A 17,803-nucleotide genomic window follows, 5' to 3' on the forward strand; every position below is an offset into this window, starting at 1 on the left:
AGAGTGTATTTTTGTTAAAAAAAGATAGGTGCATTTATTATTTTATTTTTTTTTAAATATTTTTTACAACCCAAACATTTCATGATTGGTCATCCTATAAATTCAAGAGAACTTTTTTTTTTGTCCTTAAAGTATTTTGATAAGAGTATCTAGTGGCTTAAAATCCTTGTCATAGCAATATTACCCTTCCAATAATTAAAATGGAGCAATTTTATCCAGACATTGAGTCTTCAACATGTTAGTCAAGGTTAGTAGGACCCACTTTATGAAACATGTGGCAATAGCTTGGCTTACTATATCTACCTCATCTATTATATTGTTGTTTCCACTCTTATCCTTCTCTTGCCCTTTCCCTTCATGCCCTGCTAATATTCTCTCTCTCCCCCTTACCATTTTCGCCTCTCTTTTCCCTTTCTTGTCTTCTCTTCTTGTATATGTTAACTCTCTCCTATAGAAAGGTTGCCACACAGAAATTAGTATAAAGAGTGTCAAATGGTAAAGAAAGAAAGTGAAAAAGGCAGGCATGACTGAGGGATTAATGGAACGAATCAAGTTGCCTACCACACGAAGAAGAATCCAGTCACCAGCTCCAAATAAAACCCAATCAAAGTTACTTTTGCCTCCTCACAAGGCAAAACGAAAAGAAAGAAACAAGACAGTGACATCAACATCAATGAGGACGTAGACGATGGCAAGTAGACCAAGTCAAAATAGAGGGAAATGAACCTCGCCCGATGGAATCACTTCCCTTAATATAAGAGGAGGTAGTAAGGAGGTAAGGTCAGAGTGGAGCATCTTTCCTCAATGCTGGTAAGCAAAGGGCAAGATGGAGTTGCCTTCCCTTAAGGTTGCTGCCATTAGCAACAACTTTGATAAGCTTGATAGACAGGATGAAAGTATTGTGAAAGTTGCGTAAGGAGCTTGTAGATGAGAGTGAAGGGAGGAGGAGAACGCTGTGGCACATGACAACACTCACAACTCCTAGAATGAGTTGCGAAATGAAGAGGGAGAGGGAGAGGCTTACAAACGATTTCATTCGACCCCCTCCTTACTTATTTGAGTGGTCTCCTTAGTTATCCCTATAGGCTCTATTTTATGTACAACCATTATCTTCTTCATTGTTGTTTTCCAGAGTTCTACAAGCCTTGTTAGTGAGCAAGGAAATAAAGAGAAGGGTTAGACGAAGGAGGGGTCAGATGACGTGGTTGGGTCAAACTTCTTTCTCTCTTACAAGCTTAATAGTCAACGTGTGACATTTAGCATCGGGGTAAAATTGCTCTATTCGCCTTCCCTCATCTTAGAGTTTACCCCTGGGTCCCCTTAGCGAGGCGGAGAGTTGGACCCTTTCAAACTTAATCTACTTAGCACGAGATACGCTGGTAGTACAGTCATTCCAGAGCCTTTCCAACAATTAAATTCCTAAGGGCTTGACGTAACATGCACCCTCAGGGTTCGATCCCATAACCTCTTATGCAAAGCGAAGAAGTGGGACAATATTGGTACCATGCTTTGATTAAATTACTTGAAGTGCAATATTATTATAACAAGGATTTTAGGTCATTGGATGCTCCTACTGAAATACTCTAAGGGCAAAAATGAATATTTACCCAAAAAAAATAAAACTTCTCTAAGAAAGAATAAAGGGACCTCTGCCAAGAAGAATTAATTCACTTAGAAACATATGTCAACTCAAAGCCTCACAACCAAAGAAGTTGAATGCTTTGGTTGACGGCTTTTTGTGACTATAGCAAATTAATAATCCAAAAAGTTAGTACATGGCAACATGCCCGTTTATAGAACAATCAATAAATGAAAAAAAGCTATGCAAATCCTTCACCTTGAAACTTTTTTAACAATAAAATAGTCAATAGACACAAGAATTTTTAATCTCCAAATGACCAACAAAGCCATGATCTTGATTTTGTAAAATATAGAGATACAGTACCTATCCAACATGCTTTCAATTTTTTAAAAAATATAGGATGCAATACATATCCGACGTGCATATATGTTTATAAAAATATATAAAAAAAGCAAAAATATAATTTCAATTTGAAAAATATCCAAACTAATATACTTATATTATCTTTTACACTAGTGCCAAATAAAACATATTATTAATTGTAATTTTATTTTATCTATACCTAATCATCCACATCCTAGTCCTTGTTAATAGTTGCTTGCTTATGGTTTACATGTAATGAGATTACATGCCTATCATCCTGTGTTTTATAGTCAAGAAAATATAGTCTTTATGTTTTTATTATATCCAAAACTTATCATTGCAAGGAAAGTATAATATTAGACTTTAAAAGAAAATCATAAAAATATATTAGAAATAAAAAAGATTAATATCACAATATTTAACAAAATCTAATTTCTTACTTGCTTTGAAGTGTAGGTTTGTAATCTTGAAATACTGGATACGTGTTGATTTTATAAAATAAAATAATATCATGATGCTTTACCAATACATATTAAAAAAAATATTGATGAGTGACATACGGATGCATGAAGCAATTTAAAATATCAGTATTTCACTGCCAAATGATAATAATTAATATTAAGGCTGGTAAAATAGGGTGCCAGTAGTTTTGAAGAATTAAATCTCCCGTATATTGATATATATGTACATTAAATTAAAATCAATACAAAATAGGCAACGTCATTTATAAGTGAATGAATTTAATCAGAACAAAATCCAGAGGAGCCACAGCCTCGTGCCGTGCATCATCAAAAATTTATTTCCTTTAATACAAAATAACTGTTGAAATCATGAAAAAACATTAGATCGTATCAATAAGTAAAAGATCCCTACGTTCTCGCAAAGTAATAAATTACTAGGAATCTTCATAGTGAAATTTCATTGTTAGCCAATTGTTCATGACATTCGTGAGACATATTATATCATAGTATAATATAATGCCACGCATGCGTGTAATGTTTTATTTAGATGATATGCACAATTTTCTTCCCCACATAAATCACGAACACATAGTGATCTTTGTTTTGGGACATATGTTTATATAGCGTTTTATCAATGGTAGCACAGTTGGTATTGCTCACGGTGTGTTCATCACCCCTGAACCAATCTGGATGATTTAAATTAAACTATTTTTTTATTTTTAAAAATAAAAATTTATAAAATTTTAAAAAGTATATTTATTATTAAAATATACCATTCATATTTAATCAGACTAGTTTAAATTTAATATTATTTTTTTATAATTTTTATAAATTAACAATGTAGATTTACTTTGAACTGTTTTGAATCTGATAGTATAATAAATTAAAAATTTTAAATATGAACAGTTCATGTTAAATCTATATGATCAATTTATAAAAATTATAAAAAAATAATATTAAATTTAGATTAATCTGATTAAATATGAATAGTAATTTTAATAATAAATATATTTATTTAAAATATCATAAATTTTTATTTGAAAAATAAAAAAAATAGTTTAACCTAAACCATCTAGATTGATTTAGGGGTGATAAGCATGCGGTGCCAAATATGCTCCCTTATCCATAATAATTTTACGATTTGTTGCTTTTTTTTTGGTTTTTTTTTTTTTGCTGTACCTAGGATTTTTTGCTTTTCTTTGATTTTTGTTCAGTGTATATAATCTTCTTTCGGCTCCGTTTTTTGTGGGGAAAAAAAAAATAACACAGCTCTAATTCAACCATAGGATATGGATTGTTTGTTGGTCGCGTATTCTGATAGTCTTATGATATATTAGTATTGCTTTGGTCATATGAAATAATCTTTTTTTTTGTCATATTTATAATACAAATTATTAACTTGTCACATAAATTTTCCTTCTCAACTCATTAAAGGCCCAATTTTTCTCAATTTAAGATAAATGATTATCAAATATTATTTTATATTTTATTGCATCAATACAAAATAATAATTAATATATTATTTTTAAATTTTATGATATCTTTTATAATTTTAATTTTATAAAAAATAAAATAGATTCAATATGTTGCACGGGTTAAAATTAAAAAATTTAAAAGAAGTATTATGAAAAATATTTACTTTGAAAGAAGTATTTTTAACTATTTTAAAATTTATGATATTTTTGTATACATAACATTTTTTAAACATTATCTCTTTAATGAGTAAAATAAAAAATAATTTAAAATATCTCTTTAACGAGTAAAATTGAAAAAAATAATTTAAATGTTATAAAATATTTTATGCTTTGAACAAAAAATAATTTATAGAAGGAGTTTTATAAATACAACCGAAAAGAATAACTTTTTATAAAATAATCACACATTTTACTTTTTTTATATTTTGATTATTTTTTAAAACTTAAAAAGACATAATAAAAACTCAAATTTTTTAGAAAAAGTAAGTGTTTTTTCATAAAAAACAGAAACAAATGGATACTAAATATTAGTGTAAAAAAATACATGCTTAAAATATATTTTAATATACCTAAATGTAGAAACTCATAAATTTTTAAATAGAATCAATAAATTTATTTTTTAAGAAATTCTGATAAAACATATTGAATTTGACCTATAAACAAAATTGAAATGAATATTATTAATAATTATATTATATTATTACCATTCTAATTTAATTCAACGCGGGACGTCACTTTCTTAAAACACCAAGGCTCGTGACTGATGGAGAGAGCACCCATAGATCAAGAGAATCCAGAAGAACAGAAACTGACTAGTGGCTAGTATCATCTAACACGTTTCCTTGGCTTCCCACCAACCCCACTTGGTCTCCACCCACCCCCCCCCCCCCCCAAAAAAAAAAAAAAACCACCACCCACGTTCATTAGTTTATCAATTGCTAATTACTAATTCAGAATTTAGCTGATTTAAATTCCATATAATGGAGCTGCACATTAGGAAAACATATTTATTACACAGATATAGATTTCTGGGACATAATCTGAAATGCCAAAAGAAACTGCAGCTGATTTGTAAATAGTATAGATTATTGTGACTGGCCTGAAATATAACAACTTCTAGACTAGATTAAATATTTGCATTTGTATTTTAACCACATCAACGACAATAATAATTCATTGATGACTTAATAACAATATTGCATGGATGAACGGCCTAACACGTGTCGAGATCTGGCGCGAAGGCTTGTCAGTATTATCCACTACCGAAGTCGGTCCCATTCCCATTTCGCGGCAAGTGAAAAGAGAGGAAAAAGTAATTTGTTCGATTTAGTTTCGGTTTACCTGTTTGCTAAGCACACCGGAAGATTCTAATTCCAGTAAACGACATCGACATTTCTTCGTTGAAACTCCCTCCCCCCCTTCTCCTTCTACTTTTGGCGTTCTTTGTTTCTCCCGCTTTATCGTTCTCCGACTAACTCTAATTTCCTAGACTTCAGGTACACTCTCTCCTGATTCTCCGATAATAATAATTGCCGAATTTAGCTTTATTAATTCAGCTATGCGATTTTAAGCCCAGGTCTTCGAGAATGCGATCTACGTTTTATGAATCTCTGAAGTACCGTTCAACTTTCTCTCCCCCGGTTTGTTTCATTTATATTCTCCATTTGTTGCTCTTTAGTGTTTACGCCTTATGGCGTCCAGGTCGCTCTGTAATCTGTTATTGATGGATTCACAGTCTCTTAAACACTAATTATCTCAGTTTATCTTAATTTTGTTCTTCCTCTTGAGTTTGGTTGATATTTAATTTGCAATGCGAGGATTCGTGATGGTTGATCTCAAATGTCCTTTTATTCAGTGATATTAATCGGTCATCTCGACTGTCATTTGAAGTCGGGCTATGTTTCAAGGAACAATGCATATTAAATCACGAGCAGTTTCATTGGTGCTGTAATGAATAGCTTTTTATTATCATTTTTTTTTAATATAATTTAGTTGATTAGTTGATAACTTGCTATCATACTTTCTTGCGGAGTATGCGATCAACATTCTTGCAATCAGCATTTTTCTCCTTATTTCTATAAACTTGAAATTGCTCATTGCCAAAAGTGGTCATGTAGTGTTAAGACCTAATTACGGGTCTTGAATTTCGCATGGGAAATATGGGACTGTAATGTGAAATGTTTTCAGACCTTGGGATCTCCAACTTCAAGAGTTATCTGTTGATGTGGTTTTCCCAAAGGTTATCGTCATTCGATACGAAACCCTTCCACTGCATCCAAGTCCAAGTGGCAATTTTGCTGCGTAAGCAGTGATGGTGATATGCAGGGTTATCCTATACGCTGTTTAGTAGGAATTCAGGGCTTTGGAGCATCTTATGCATAGGTTTTACTTCCTTAGGAGTTAGGAATTAGATTATCTGCAGGGAATAGTTGAACTAACTGGAACAGGTGGTTTCTTCAGTCCAGTCTTTCCAGACCTCAGAGTTGTTCTGTTGCTTTTGCTTGTTTGTGCTATCCTGCATTAGTTCTTCTTCTTCTTGTTTTTTTTAATACCTTAGTTGATTGGTTCTTTCTTAGCACTTTTCTAATTTGTGTTATTCTCTGGATTTCACAGTGCTTGTCTTATTGAAAATCTGCAGGACAGAAACTAGTCGCTCTGTCTTATTTGTCTTTCCCAAGATGTTTAAATTTATAAGATATTATGATTCCATTTTTTAGCTCTCCTGCGAGAATGGGGCGGGGAAACATTTATGGAAGGCGTGTTAGAGTATTCACAATGGCTGTAATAGTATACCTAGATTATAAGGTGAACTTTATTGGTTTCCTGGATTGACTTATTTAATTTTTATATGATTATGTCTATCTTAACACTTCTCACCTTACTTCCCATTCTTCTTTAGTCGGTACAACAAAGAGAGAAATGGACTAGCAAATCTAAACAAGCTGCTCTATGGGAGAAGGCTCATGAACGGAATGCTAGGCGAGTCCTGAATTTGATGATTGAGCTAGAAGGCTTGTGGGTCAAACTTGGGCAATATTTGTCCACTCGTGCTGATGTGCTTCCAGCTGCATATATTCGCCTTTTGAAGCAGTTGCAGGATGCTCTTCCTCCTCGCCCCTTGGAAGAGGTTTATTTTTTAATTAAAGAAATATGTTGTTTATCTATTGAGGAAAAAAGGGCTAATCTTTGCAACATAAATTTTATTTTACGTAATAATATGAAATGAGAAAATAAATCCCAATATCTTCAAACTTTGAAAAGAATCCTAGTCCATAATGGGCTGGTTATGGGGTTCATGGATTTTTGGACTTCAATATGTGCATGAATTTCTCATCTAGTCTGATGAAAACAATATAATATGAGCTTCACAAGCTCATGACATGTACCTTTTCCATCCATGAACATGAATAACAGCATTGTGTAAAATTTCTCAGATTTTCTGTTGCTTGGGTGAAATTTTGAGACTTCTAAGTTCTGACATGATGTTTATATATGCAAGATCTATGGCACAATTCAGAAAGAGCTGGGAAAATCAATGGATGAGCTATTTGCAAATTTCATCAATGAACCTTTGGCGACAGCATCAGTAAGACTTTGTGGATGTTATTGCTAGTGGAGAATAATATCAAAATTTAATATTTTGGTAGTTAACCATTTGTCTTGGAGTGAGTTGATTCAATTCCATCTGTGTGCCATTGATTTATGCAGATAGCGCAAGTCCATCGCGCAACCCTCCTCAATGGGCAGGAAGTTGTTGTTAAAGTTCAACATGATGGCATTAAGACTGTCATACTGGAGGTTTGCTAGTTTTCTCCTCATTTTAGGATGTCTGGGTAAAATGGTGAATCAGGGATTTTCCAAATGGCTTGGACTTGTATTGTTTTCAGGACTTAAAAAGTGCTAAGTCAATTGTTGACTGGATAGCTTGGGCTGAGCCACAATATAACTTCAATCCTATGATAGATGAATGGTGCAGAGAAGCTCCCAAAGAACTCGATTTCAATCTTGAGGCTGGTATTCCAGATCTTTTATAAAATTTAACAGAGTAGATTTAAATTTGTAATCAAACTCTATTTGGCATAATTTGTGCTCCTAATAATCTGGGTGAATGATAGGATGCGATGCCAACTAACTATGATATATTGATATCCCTTCTTATGGGCCGTGCTTAGTTCACTGTTGAATATCTACCAATATTGCACCTGCGTTAAGGTTCTCCCCTCCTTTTGTTTTCTTATACCCATATTGTTTGATATCCTGGATGGAAAGGAATCGTGTTTCCATCATCTCTATACAATGTCCTTTATACCCTTTTAATCATTACTCAGCAATACTATTTCTTTTCTTCTTTCTTTTTATAAGTCGAGGTAATAGGATCACTTCTCTTTTCCTATTCCATTCCATTTTATGTGCCAATTGAGTATTATCGTTCTTCTTCTAATTATAATTATTATTGTGTTTTTACATTCTCTGTATTGATTCTTCCCAACAAGTAAGATTAACCTTATTCCTTTATTTCCTTGAATTTCTTATTAATTTTTTTTACTGTAGAGAACACAAGAAAGGTGGCCAAAAATCTTGGTTGCAGAAACCCATATGATGGCAATATGAATACCAATCGAGTTGATGTTCTAATTCCAGATGTAATTCAGGTATTTCAATATCTCACGTTTCAATCCTCTAATGTCATGAGCCTTGGTTATGTGATACTTGCAACAGTGATTTGAATTTCTGGATTTAAAAGTTTTAGACAGTTTTAAATAGCTTTGAACTAAACATTTTGACTTCGGCGATTCCAATCTGAATATTAATCATGAAACAGAGGATTTAATGATTAAAATGCTGATATTATTTGAATAAATATTGTAAAATTTATAATTGTATGCATTATGACAATGCTAGACATGGGGGCATTACAGTATATAAAAGATATATGAAACCAGTGCTTTCTTCTTGAATAATTTATAAAGGCCCCATCTCTAATAATAGTGGGGCAATGCCTTGTAGAATCAACCCAGGAAAGACTAATCATTGCAGTAAATATGAAGAAACTTGATAAATAAATTCGATTGTATGTGTATATATACATGAGAGTAGAAGTGACCCTGATTTTACATAGGGAAAATTGCACAGGAGGACCTCTATAGACAATTTTATATGATTTTCTTCCAATTCTTTTCTAATTTTCTTCTCTGAAAAAGGACCAAGAGAATCTGATTTTCTTCCAATTCTTCTACGATTTTCCTCTCTGGTAGAATTTATCCCATATGATTTACTCTTGTTGCTTTTGATGACAGTCAACAGAAAAAGTCCTTGTTTTGGAGTACATGGATGGCATTCGACTGAATGATTCTGAGGCGCTAGAAGCTTTTGGGGTAAATAAGCAAAATATAGTTGAGGAGATAACCCGTGCTTATTCGCACCAAATATATGTTGATGGGTTTTTCAATGGTGACCCTCATCCAGGTACACTACTCTCTCCATCTCTGCATGTGTTTGTGTTTGTGTGCATGGTGTGAATATGTACAATAGTTATTGTTTTGTTCTACTCCGATGACCTCTTTATTGAAGCAAGTCAACTTCCAATTTCAATAATCACTTTTATGTATTATTCCTTTGCTCATGGAATATTCTCACCTTTTCTTGAGAATATTGCAGGAAATTTTCTAGTGAGCAAGGAATCTCCGCATCGTCCCATTCTGCTAGACTTTGGGCTCACAAAGAAACTATCAACCACCATTAAGCAAGCTCTTGCGAAGATGTTTTTGGCATCTGCTGAGGTTTGTGTGGCTTTTTTGCTGTTTTAGTAAGATGTATATGAATGTATTTATCCAGTATTAAGCTGGTGTGATGACAATTGTGGTTTATAATATCTTCATTTAGAGCTTAGGTTAAGGATGGGTATTGGGCTGTTGACTTGAGCAGCTAACCGACCCTGCCTGGCCTAGCATGTTCAGGTCTTGAATTGAGGTTTATTCTTTACCATCAAAGTTCATCAGATCTTGTGTCAGAAGAAGCTTGGTCTACTTCTGATGATTCGAAGTTATAATGTTATATTATCTGTTTGTCTTTCAACCGGTAGATACTGAATCTTAACAAAAGTGTGCATGCCTATTGATCATGAAGAGTCCAGGATTCAGGAACAAACTTCTGTTTGGATTACTAGCTTCAACTAATGATATGCTTTTTTTTTTTTGTTCTTTTACACACACACGTATCTGTTTTTAGAGTTGCTTTTAATTCCTTTTAAATCAATATTTGTTTGGATTGTTCTTATTGGGTACTTTTTTTTTCTTTCACTTTTATCATTTCAATCTTAATGTTGACTTAATTGTGCAATGCTTCTCATATAAAAGGGGGACCACGTGGCTCTTCTATCTGCCTTCGCTGAAATGGGGCTCAAGTTTCGGTTGGACTTGCCAGAGCAGGCCATGGAAGTAACAACTGTATTCTTCCGTGCTACAACACCAGCAAATGAATCCCGTGTAAGTGTGCAGTAAGATCTCTAAATTATACTTGTCCTTGCTTTCAGTTTTCTATCTCCCATCTTATTGTGGTTTATCTATGGTGTTGCTAAGAAAACAATGAAAGAGTTGACCGATCAAAGACTAAAAAATATGAAAGCTATACAGGAGAAAATGAACCTGGACCAGAAGGAAATGAAACGCTTCAATCCTGTGAGTTCATTTATAATAGTGGATTAGTATTCTATAACTGTGCTATTTGGTGACACTTTATTTTTGGGTGAAACCATTGATTACACTTTACATACACTGTTAATGTTAATTGCTTTCTTTTTTCCTTTTCAGGTGGATGCATTTCCTGGTGATATTATTATATTTGGAAGGGTTCTTAATCTCCTAAGAGGTCTGTCCTCACTTCCATGATGCCAGAGTGATGTTTGATTATCTACTCATAGCCTTTTTTTATCTACCTGGCTTTGATTTAGGGCTTTCATCTACCATGAATGTACGCATTGTGTATTTGGACATAATGAGGCCATTTGCAGAATCTGTTTTGAGTGGGTGAGTCTCTTGAACTCTTATGCTTCTATCTTCAACATGCTTGGTTTATTTTTGGCTAAATTGAGAAGAACTTGGTCAGGTATATTAATCAGGGACCATCAATAAATAGTAGGTGGATCTATGACACGCCAGTTCATTCTGATGTAGAAGCCAAACTGAGGCAACTTCTAATTGAACTGGGGAGTAATGATAAAATACTTGGAATTCAGGTGCATGCCACTATTTCTTATTGGTGACTTAGCATATTAAGCTTAAAATTGCTAATCAATTTATGATTGTTATTTATCTTTTCTTTCTGTATCTTTGTGTGTGGTTTTGTAGTCATTCATTGTGCGTGAATGGGTTCTTCTTAGCTGTAGGAGGTCTTTTTAGTATTGGCGTGCGTGTTATTTTCATTTGTGCCTTAATGTCCATTAGCTGTATCTTCCTTCTGCTTTATTCGTACATTGGAAGAGGAGCTTTATTTTAATTTCTATTTGGTTTGGAGTTTCCATAATTTTCGTATTGGTTGCCAATCTTAAAAACTGGTTCCCAACAGATGCCTATTCAATTGATTCATTCAAGCACGTATTTAGTTAATTTGGTCAATTATGGGTAATCTTTTGCCAAGGTTTGTGCCTACAAAGATGGAGAGGTGATTATTGACACTGCTGCTGGAGTGCTTGGTAAATATGATCCTCGTCCAGTTCAGCCTGATAGCCTTTTTTCAGTGTTCTCTGTCACAAAGGGCATCACAGCAGGAATGTTACATTGGTTGGTGGACAACGGGTACGTTTTAAAGATAGTTTCAGTGTCCTTAAATTGGTTGCTGTACATTGTTTCTTCGTTGGACAAAACAGGGTTGTTGCTTTGCAAAGAAATTAGTATGACCACCAGGGCTGCACTGAGTTTCATGCCTACAATAGACTTAATTCTCTTCATGTTTAGTCATCTTTGGTTAAAGGGATCATAAGTGAAAATGGAGAGAAAGCGAGTGAAAAACTCCCCCCTCAAAAACAGGGGATTTGAATGTGTTAAAATGCCTTTTGCCATTGATGTAGGCAAGCTAAAGTAAAGTTGGTAAGGACAATTGGTCACTTTGCTTTTTGATAGGAATAGGGAAATTATAGAAGGGAAGAGCAGCGCAAAAGTGAGGACAAGAAGTCCTTCTAAAATAAGGAAAAAAATTGCTGAATATCTAAAAAGAGCATTTAATCCGTGTAAATCCACAATTTAAACCACCCTAAATAAACCATGAGCTTAAGCCCACAAGAGGCCAAGAAAATAATTCTCTCCCAAACCTGTCATGTAGGATTAAACATATGATTAATCTATTCTCTGTTCTGTTCTATCTGATGATAACAAGCCAGGACAGAGCACTGCCAAAGAACCTTTGCTCCTTTCAACCAAAATTATTGTATACAACTTAGTGTTAAAAAAAAAAAAAGAATAATAATAACTGCAGATTAGATGGGCTGGACGTGTCCTACTCTTCTAAAAAATGCTAAGGAAACTATTCCAAATCTGCAAGCCATTTCATGAGTTCGAAAAACACGTTACACAAACATATGGAGAAATAGCCATACCTGGCTTTGAGTTTGGAGTATACTGTTTGTGTTGATTACATTTAAGCAGTGTAGACTGATCAAAAAGGCTTTACCTTTGAGGGAAGCTTAGATTTTCAAAATGAGTTAGACAAAAAAAGGGGTGCTCATTTGGGCTTAAAATAAAAACTTTAAGGAGGGAAGACAAGAATATGCATCGAAAAAGTCAAATTCCAATCAGGCAAAGTAGAAATGAGAATACAACAACAACAACAACAACAAGCCTTTATCCCACTAGGTGGGGTCGGCTACATGGATTGCAAGACGCCATTGTGCTCTATCATTTATTAAGTTTTTAGAAATATTATTAATTAAGAGATCACGTTCAACAACTTCCAAGAGTGTTCTCTTAGGCCTTCCTCTACCTCTCTTAATCGGACAAGTAGAAATGAGAATCAAAGCAAGAATTTTCAAAAGATCACTTATTATTTTCTCATTTAGATTTTGGAATAGTGAAAATTCCAAGACTATTCATTATTTGAACTGTTAGACATGTAGAAATTGGTGCATTATGCAAGGTAGACAATTGCCGAAGATGAGGGAAAGAATCTAAAACAGAATAATTCTCAATCCATTGGTCCTCTAAAATTGAAAGCAAGGAGTCTCTTTGCTTGATTTGAGAGAAACAAAAAAGAAATAATTTATGATATAGGTGATTACAAAATTTTACCTGTATATGACATTTCTGAGGAAAACAGTGGTGAACTGCCAGAATCATATGTTCTTTATATTTCTTTTTAAATATTTTAGTCTCACGCCATATCAATTTTTGTCTCACAGTAAAAGCAAAATTTGTTGAAGATGCAATTGTAATCGTAAACACTCCTATTTAAACTTTAAACACTAGTGGGGATGCTGTTTATGTGATGCGAAAACCTGTGTGTGATTTTGTAGTTAGGTAACATAGAATTCCAAAAGTTTCCTCCAAATTGTGCAACTGCACATTGAATCTTAAGTTACTCCCAAATGTAACTTCACGCATAAAAATTCAAACATCTTACCATGAGTTTTTTAAATACTACCAAGGCACCTATATTGTTGATAGCTTGGTTGGTGTACAAAGTATACTTAAATTTAGAGATACTCTGCTATATGTCATTTAAAGTTAACAATTTAAGATTGATGCGCTAATTAATATAATATAAATTTTCATGGTCAGGAGAAATTTTAAAATGTAAATTAAGTATCTCATTTTGATTCCATTGACCATTCAAATATACACTTTTCCATATTCATTGTAATGTTTATTATACTGCAGAAAACTAAAGCTTGATGAGAATGTTGCAAATATTTGGCCGGCATTTGGCTTAAATGGAAAAGATGCAATAAAGGTCAAGCCTTGATTCCCTCTCTCCCTCTCTTCCCAAACTTAAGATTTGAATATTTCATTTGTGAATATTTTAATTTTCTGTTTGTTTGTGGCACGAGGTTTACTTGTGTAAAGACCAGTTCTGCTGGTTTTTCCATGGATAGTAAATATCTTAATTCTTTGGCTTGCTGGTTGTCTGATCTTGCAGTAATTTCTTGCCTTTTATGGCATCTCCATAAGCGTTAATCCTTGAGCTGCATCTTTTAAGACCTAGTAGTTCAGAAGATTCGAAAGACACTTAGAAAGTTGGAGATGTTCCTTCTTTTTCTCTTGGTGGCTGAATTTGCCCGGTTCAATATTGTTTACTCAGTATCCCTCACAATTACTTTACTCTTCTAGCATGCTTGTTGGAGTTGCTCAAATCAGTGGAACAATCATGAGCAAGTTTTTGGTCAGGAACGAGAGGGAACAAAACAGATCATTTAGAGGGTTGGGAAGATTGCTGTAGGCTTCGAAAGGAAAGAGTTGGGTTTGGTGTCCTGAAACATTGCTTTTGGCCAGTGAGTTATGCTTGCGTGGGTCATTTCAAGTGTTCTTCTGGTTTGTGATGTGTTTTTTGTGTGTTATGCCTCGTATTAAGTTGTCCTTTTGAGTATGTGTAGGGATATGTTAATCATTTGGGATTAAGTGGCGTGGAAGGTTGGTATCCTTATGCAGGATGAGAGAGAATAAATGCAGTGTGCGCGAAGGTAACTTGCTCTGGGATGCACTGCCTTTGTGTGAGTTTATGTGAGTGAAAGTTGATTTTGCACTTCAGTTTTTGGAGAATTAATAATACCGAGAAGGCCTTCACACCAAATCATGACATGTTCCTTTAGAGCGAGCTTCTTTTTGACACAAGAATCACACACAAGCTGTGTATGGCATTCATTGCATTACACAACCCAAGGTTTCCAACGAAGCCCAAAGAGGCAGCTACCAGGATGAATCACGGTGCACACACCCGCACTGCACTCAATCTCTTTTCAGGACCTATTGCGACCTTACCATATTTTGTGAGACATAATGGTACATGACGTTCCTATCTCCTTATAGATGCTTACTTAACCATACTCAAATAGTGGATAGCTCTCTCCAGAGCTTAAGCTCTGAGGATAGTCAGGACAAGATCATCAGCAACCTGTGCTACTCTCAAAAATTACCATTTTCCAATACCCACATAGATTGAGTAGCAATCTGATAGATATTACTCCAATGCCCGCTGCCATAGCTGAAGTTCTTGATTAGATATCATGCAACCAGCTCTTTGATTGATTAAACAATGTATGCAAATACTTGGGGCTAAGGAGGCGCATCTAGATGTGGGTCAGTTCCACAGGCATGTGATTTAGTTGCTGCCTCCGTTCACACACGGGATACATGTTTGAGACTCCCAAGTCAGGCAGCATGTCAGTTTCAAGAAATTTCACTGCTTGCTTTTCACAGGATTTGACGAGTGAAGGGGTCAAAATGTTATGCAAGTGTGCATTTTTTAGTATTCTTTGGCAATTAGTTCGAGCATAATGCTCATTTTTTAAAGGATACTTCAATGGCTTTAAAGGGAACACAGCCGTCTCGTATGGCTTCTAGTGTTCTCATGATTTTCTTAGGGGAGTTTCTGTTTCTGTTTGTCCAGCGGGACCAGGTAGCTCTTTGGCACCATATATTGTATTTTTTTCCTTCTAGCTGTTTAGGAGGATAGCTTTACCGCCTTCTTATTGTAATCTCTCTTTGTCCAGGAACAAGATTTCTCATTTCTTCGTTTACACATATAAAAAAAAAATGTTTATTTTCAGGTTCATCACATACTTAACCATACATCGGGTCTGCACAATGCAATGGCAGACATGAATCGAGAAAACCCGTTCCTGATGCTTGATTGGGATCAATGTTTAAATCGCATTTGCATGCAAGCACCTGAGACTGAACCTGGAAAGGAGCAGCTATATCATTATTTGTCGTTTGGCTGGCTGTGTGGTGGGATCATTGAGGTATGGCTGCGGTCTCTTGCGCATAAGAATTTTTAGAATCTTAAAAGAAATGGAATTTGCCAGCTAAAGATTCTATTTTTGTTCCGATAATTTATTTGGATAAAACAGCATGCATCTGGCAAGAAATTTCAGGAGATCCTGGAAGAAGCAATAGTTCGCCCGCTCCATATTGAAGGAGAGTTATATATAGGGATTCCTCCAGGCAAGTTGTTATCAATTATATATATTTTTTATAATATGTAGTTTTGTACATAACTGGATTTTTTTGTGTGCAAGCAAATTGAGAGTAATCAATTATGAGGTAAGTAATAATTTAGGTAATTTTAGAAAGATTAATGGGGCATACTGGATTTCTTTAGATAGTCATTTAGTAATTTTAGATGTGCATACATGAATATTGGAAACTGAATATATTCTTTATATGGTCATTATGTGGACGAGTAAAAGAAAATCTTCAGATGACCTGATTTCTTTGTTACGGTGGTTCATTGCCTTTGTGTAGGGGTGGAAACACGTCTGGCGGCTCTCACTGTAGACACAGATGACATAAGCAAGCTCTCGGGGATCGCTCGTCGTCCTGACCTCCCCTCCACCTTCCAGCCACAGCAAATTGTTCAAACAGCTACCAGTTTGACTCCTTTTCTCAATGCGCTACATGTTCGCCGTGCCATCATACCAGCAGCGAATGGACATATGTCTGCCAGGGCCCTTGCTCGTTATTATGCAGCACTGGCAGATGGTGGTAAGATTCCGCCACCTCATTCTTCCGCTTCTGAGCCTCCTCTTGGAAGTCATCCCCACAAACCCAAATTTTCTCCTTCCAAGACCTCCGGAAATGAGAAAGGCAGCAGACGGAAGAAAATGTCCATACCTTTAATCAATAGAGCTAACAATTGCGAAGACTTGGAGGCTAATAGGAGTAGAAATATCGACAGGGATGGTTTTACCAGGATTCCTACTACTGACAGTAGCTCGAGTTATAGCAGCAGTAGCAACAGTAACGTAAACCGCAATTCACGTACCCATTCTTCTACCAAGATCTTTGAGAATCCTAGGATCATTGATCAATTCTTGGGCGCTGGGGAATACAAGAATTTAGCTCTGCCTGCTGGGGGTTTTGGTCTTGGATTTAAGAGGCTTAGCTCCAGCGATGGCTCGTCCATTGTGTTCGGGCACTCGGGTATGGGTGGGTCTACGGGTTTTTGCGACGTGACAAACAAGTTTTCCATTGCTGTGACTCTCAACAAAGTATCAATTGGAGCTGTCACTGCAAAAATTCTGCATCTTGTTTGTTCCGAGTTAAATATTCCTGTGCCAGCCGAATTTATGAGGTTTGCAGCTGCGCCCAGAGGGACCGATTCGGAATCCAACCACGCGGCACCTCTAATTAATTGAGGATCAAAGCTTTTTGGCTTTTCTTCCCATTTATATGCATTATATATAGATATATATATATATATATATATATATCGTCGCCGACATGGTTTATCTCTAGACTATACTAGATGTATAATGCATCTATCCTCTCGGCTTCTGGTCCTCCTGCTCGATTGTCAACATATGTTTACTGTTTTCTTTTGCTTCAGAAATTTTTACTACACATGGGCTGCTGCAGCCCCCCATCATGGCCCAAATTGTAATATAGTGACGAATAAATATTTTTAATCGTATCCTCGTAAGTTTTGGTTTATTGCGTTTAGTTTCATGCGTTTGGGTCTGCTATATTTCTTTTGTTCTTGATTAGATTAATTAGTCGAGGGAAGAAGAATTTGGTTGTTTGGCATTGAGTTTTTTTTTTTTTTTTTTGGTGCTTAAGGATGAATTTTGGGAGGACATTAATTTTTCTCATCGTTGTTTTCCCGTGGTAATACTATACTATATCAGAAAACAAAAGTTCCTCTTTTGCCCTTGACAGCCAATGTGATCAACAATGCACATGCACATCATTTTTGTGCACTCCAACAAGGCCCCTAGA

The 17,803-nt window shown here is 35.0% G+C and overlaps 1 protein-coding gene across 2 annotated transcripts; it reads left to right on the forward strand.

Moving 5' to 3' along the window:
* The first annotated feature begins 5,194 nt into the window (after positions 1 to 5,194).
* Positions 5,195 to 17,518, forward strand: LOC129294250 (uncharacterized). 2 transcript variants are annotated; one of them, XM_054932466.1, is made up of 20 exons: positions 5,195 to 5,377; positions 5,458 to 5,521; positions 6,599 to 6,686; positions 6,781 to 7,008; positions 7,381 to 7,467; positions 7,590 to 7,679; positions 7,769 to 7,895; positions 8,433 to 8,533; positions 9,179 to 9,347; positions 9,540 to 9,661; positions 10,238 to 10,366; positions 10,460 to 10,558; positions 10,691 to 10,748; positions 10,831 to 10,906; positions 10,986 to 11,115; positions 11,517 to 11,674; positions 13,748 to 13,820; positions 15,634 to 15,828; positions 15,937 to 16,030; positions 16,331 to 17,518. In XM_054932466.1, exons 3-20 carry the CDS (start codon positions 6,612 to 6,614, stop codon positions 17,221 to 17,223), a joined length of 2,904 nt encoding a protein of 967 aa, XP_054788441.1. In that variant the 5' UTR covers positions 5,195 to 5,377; positions 5,458 to 5,521; positions 6,599 to 6,611; the 3' UTR covers positions 17,224 to 17,518. The 2 variants fall into 2 exon arrangements, with proteins under 2 accessions (XP_054788441.1, XP_054788439.1); XM_054932464.1 differs by lacking the exon at positions 5,458 to 5,521.
* Positions 17,519 to 17,803: the final 285 nt, after the last annotated feature.

Source organism: Prosopis cineraria, unplaced genomic scaffold (assembly GCF_029017545.1).
Source record: "Prosopis cineraria cultivar Desert tree isolate PC_DT_omini unplaced genomic scaffold, ASM2901754v1 PC15, whole genome shotgun sequence".
Taxonomy (NCBI): domain Eukaryota; kingdom Viridiplantae; phylum Streptophyta; class Magnoliopsida; order Fabales; family Fabaceae; genus Prosopis; species Prosopis cineraria.

What these genes read in the sequence shown, in the direction of transcription:
- LOC129294250 (XM_054932466.1), top strand. Translation starts at nt 6,612, where the DNA reads ATGGGGCGGGGAAACATTTATGGAAGGCGTGTTAGAGTATTCACAATG. An exon ending in CGATTTCAATCTTGAGGCTG is followed by an intron (nt 7,896 to 8,432) that starts GTATTCCAGATC and finishes TTTTTACTGTAG; the next exon opens with AGAACACAAGAAAGGTGGCC. An exon ending in GCAGAATCTGTTTTGAGTGG is followed by an intron (nt 10,907 to 10,985) that starts GTGAGTCTCTTG and finishes GAACTTGGTCAG; the next exon opens with GTATATTAATCAGGGACCAT.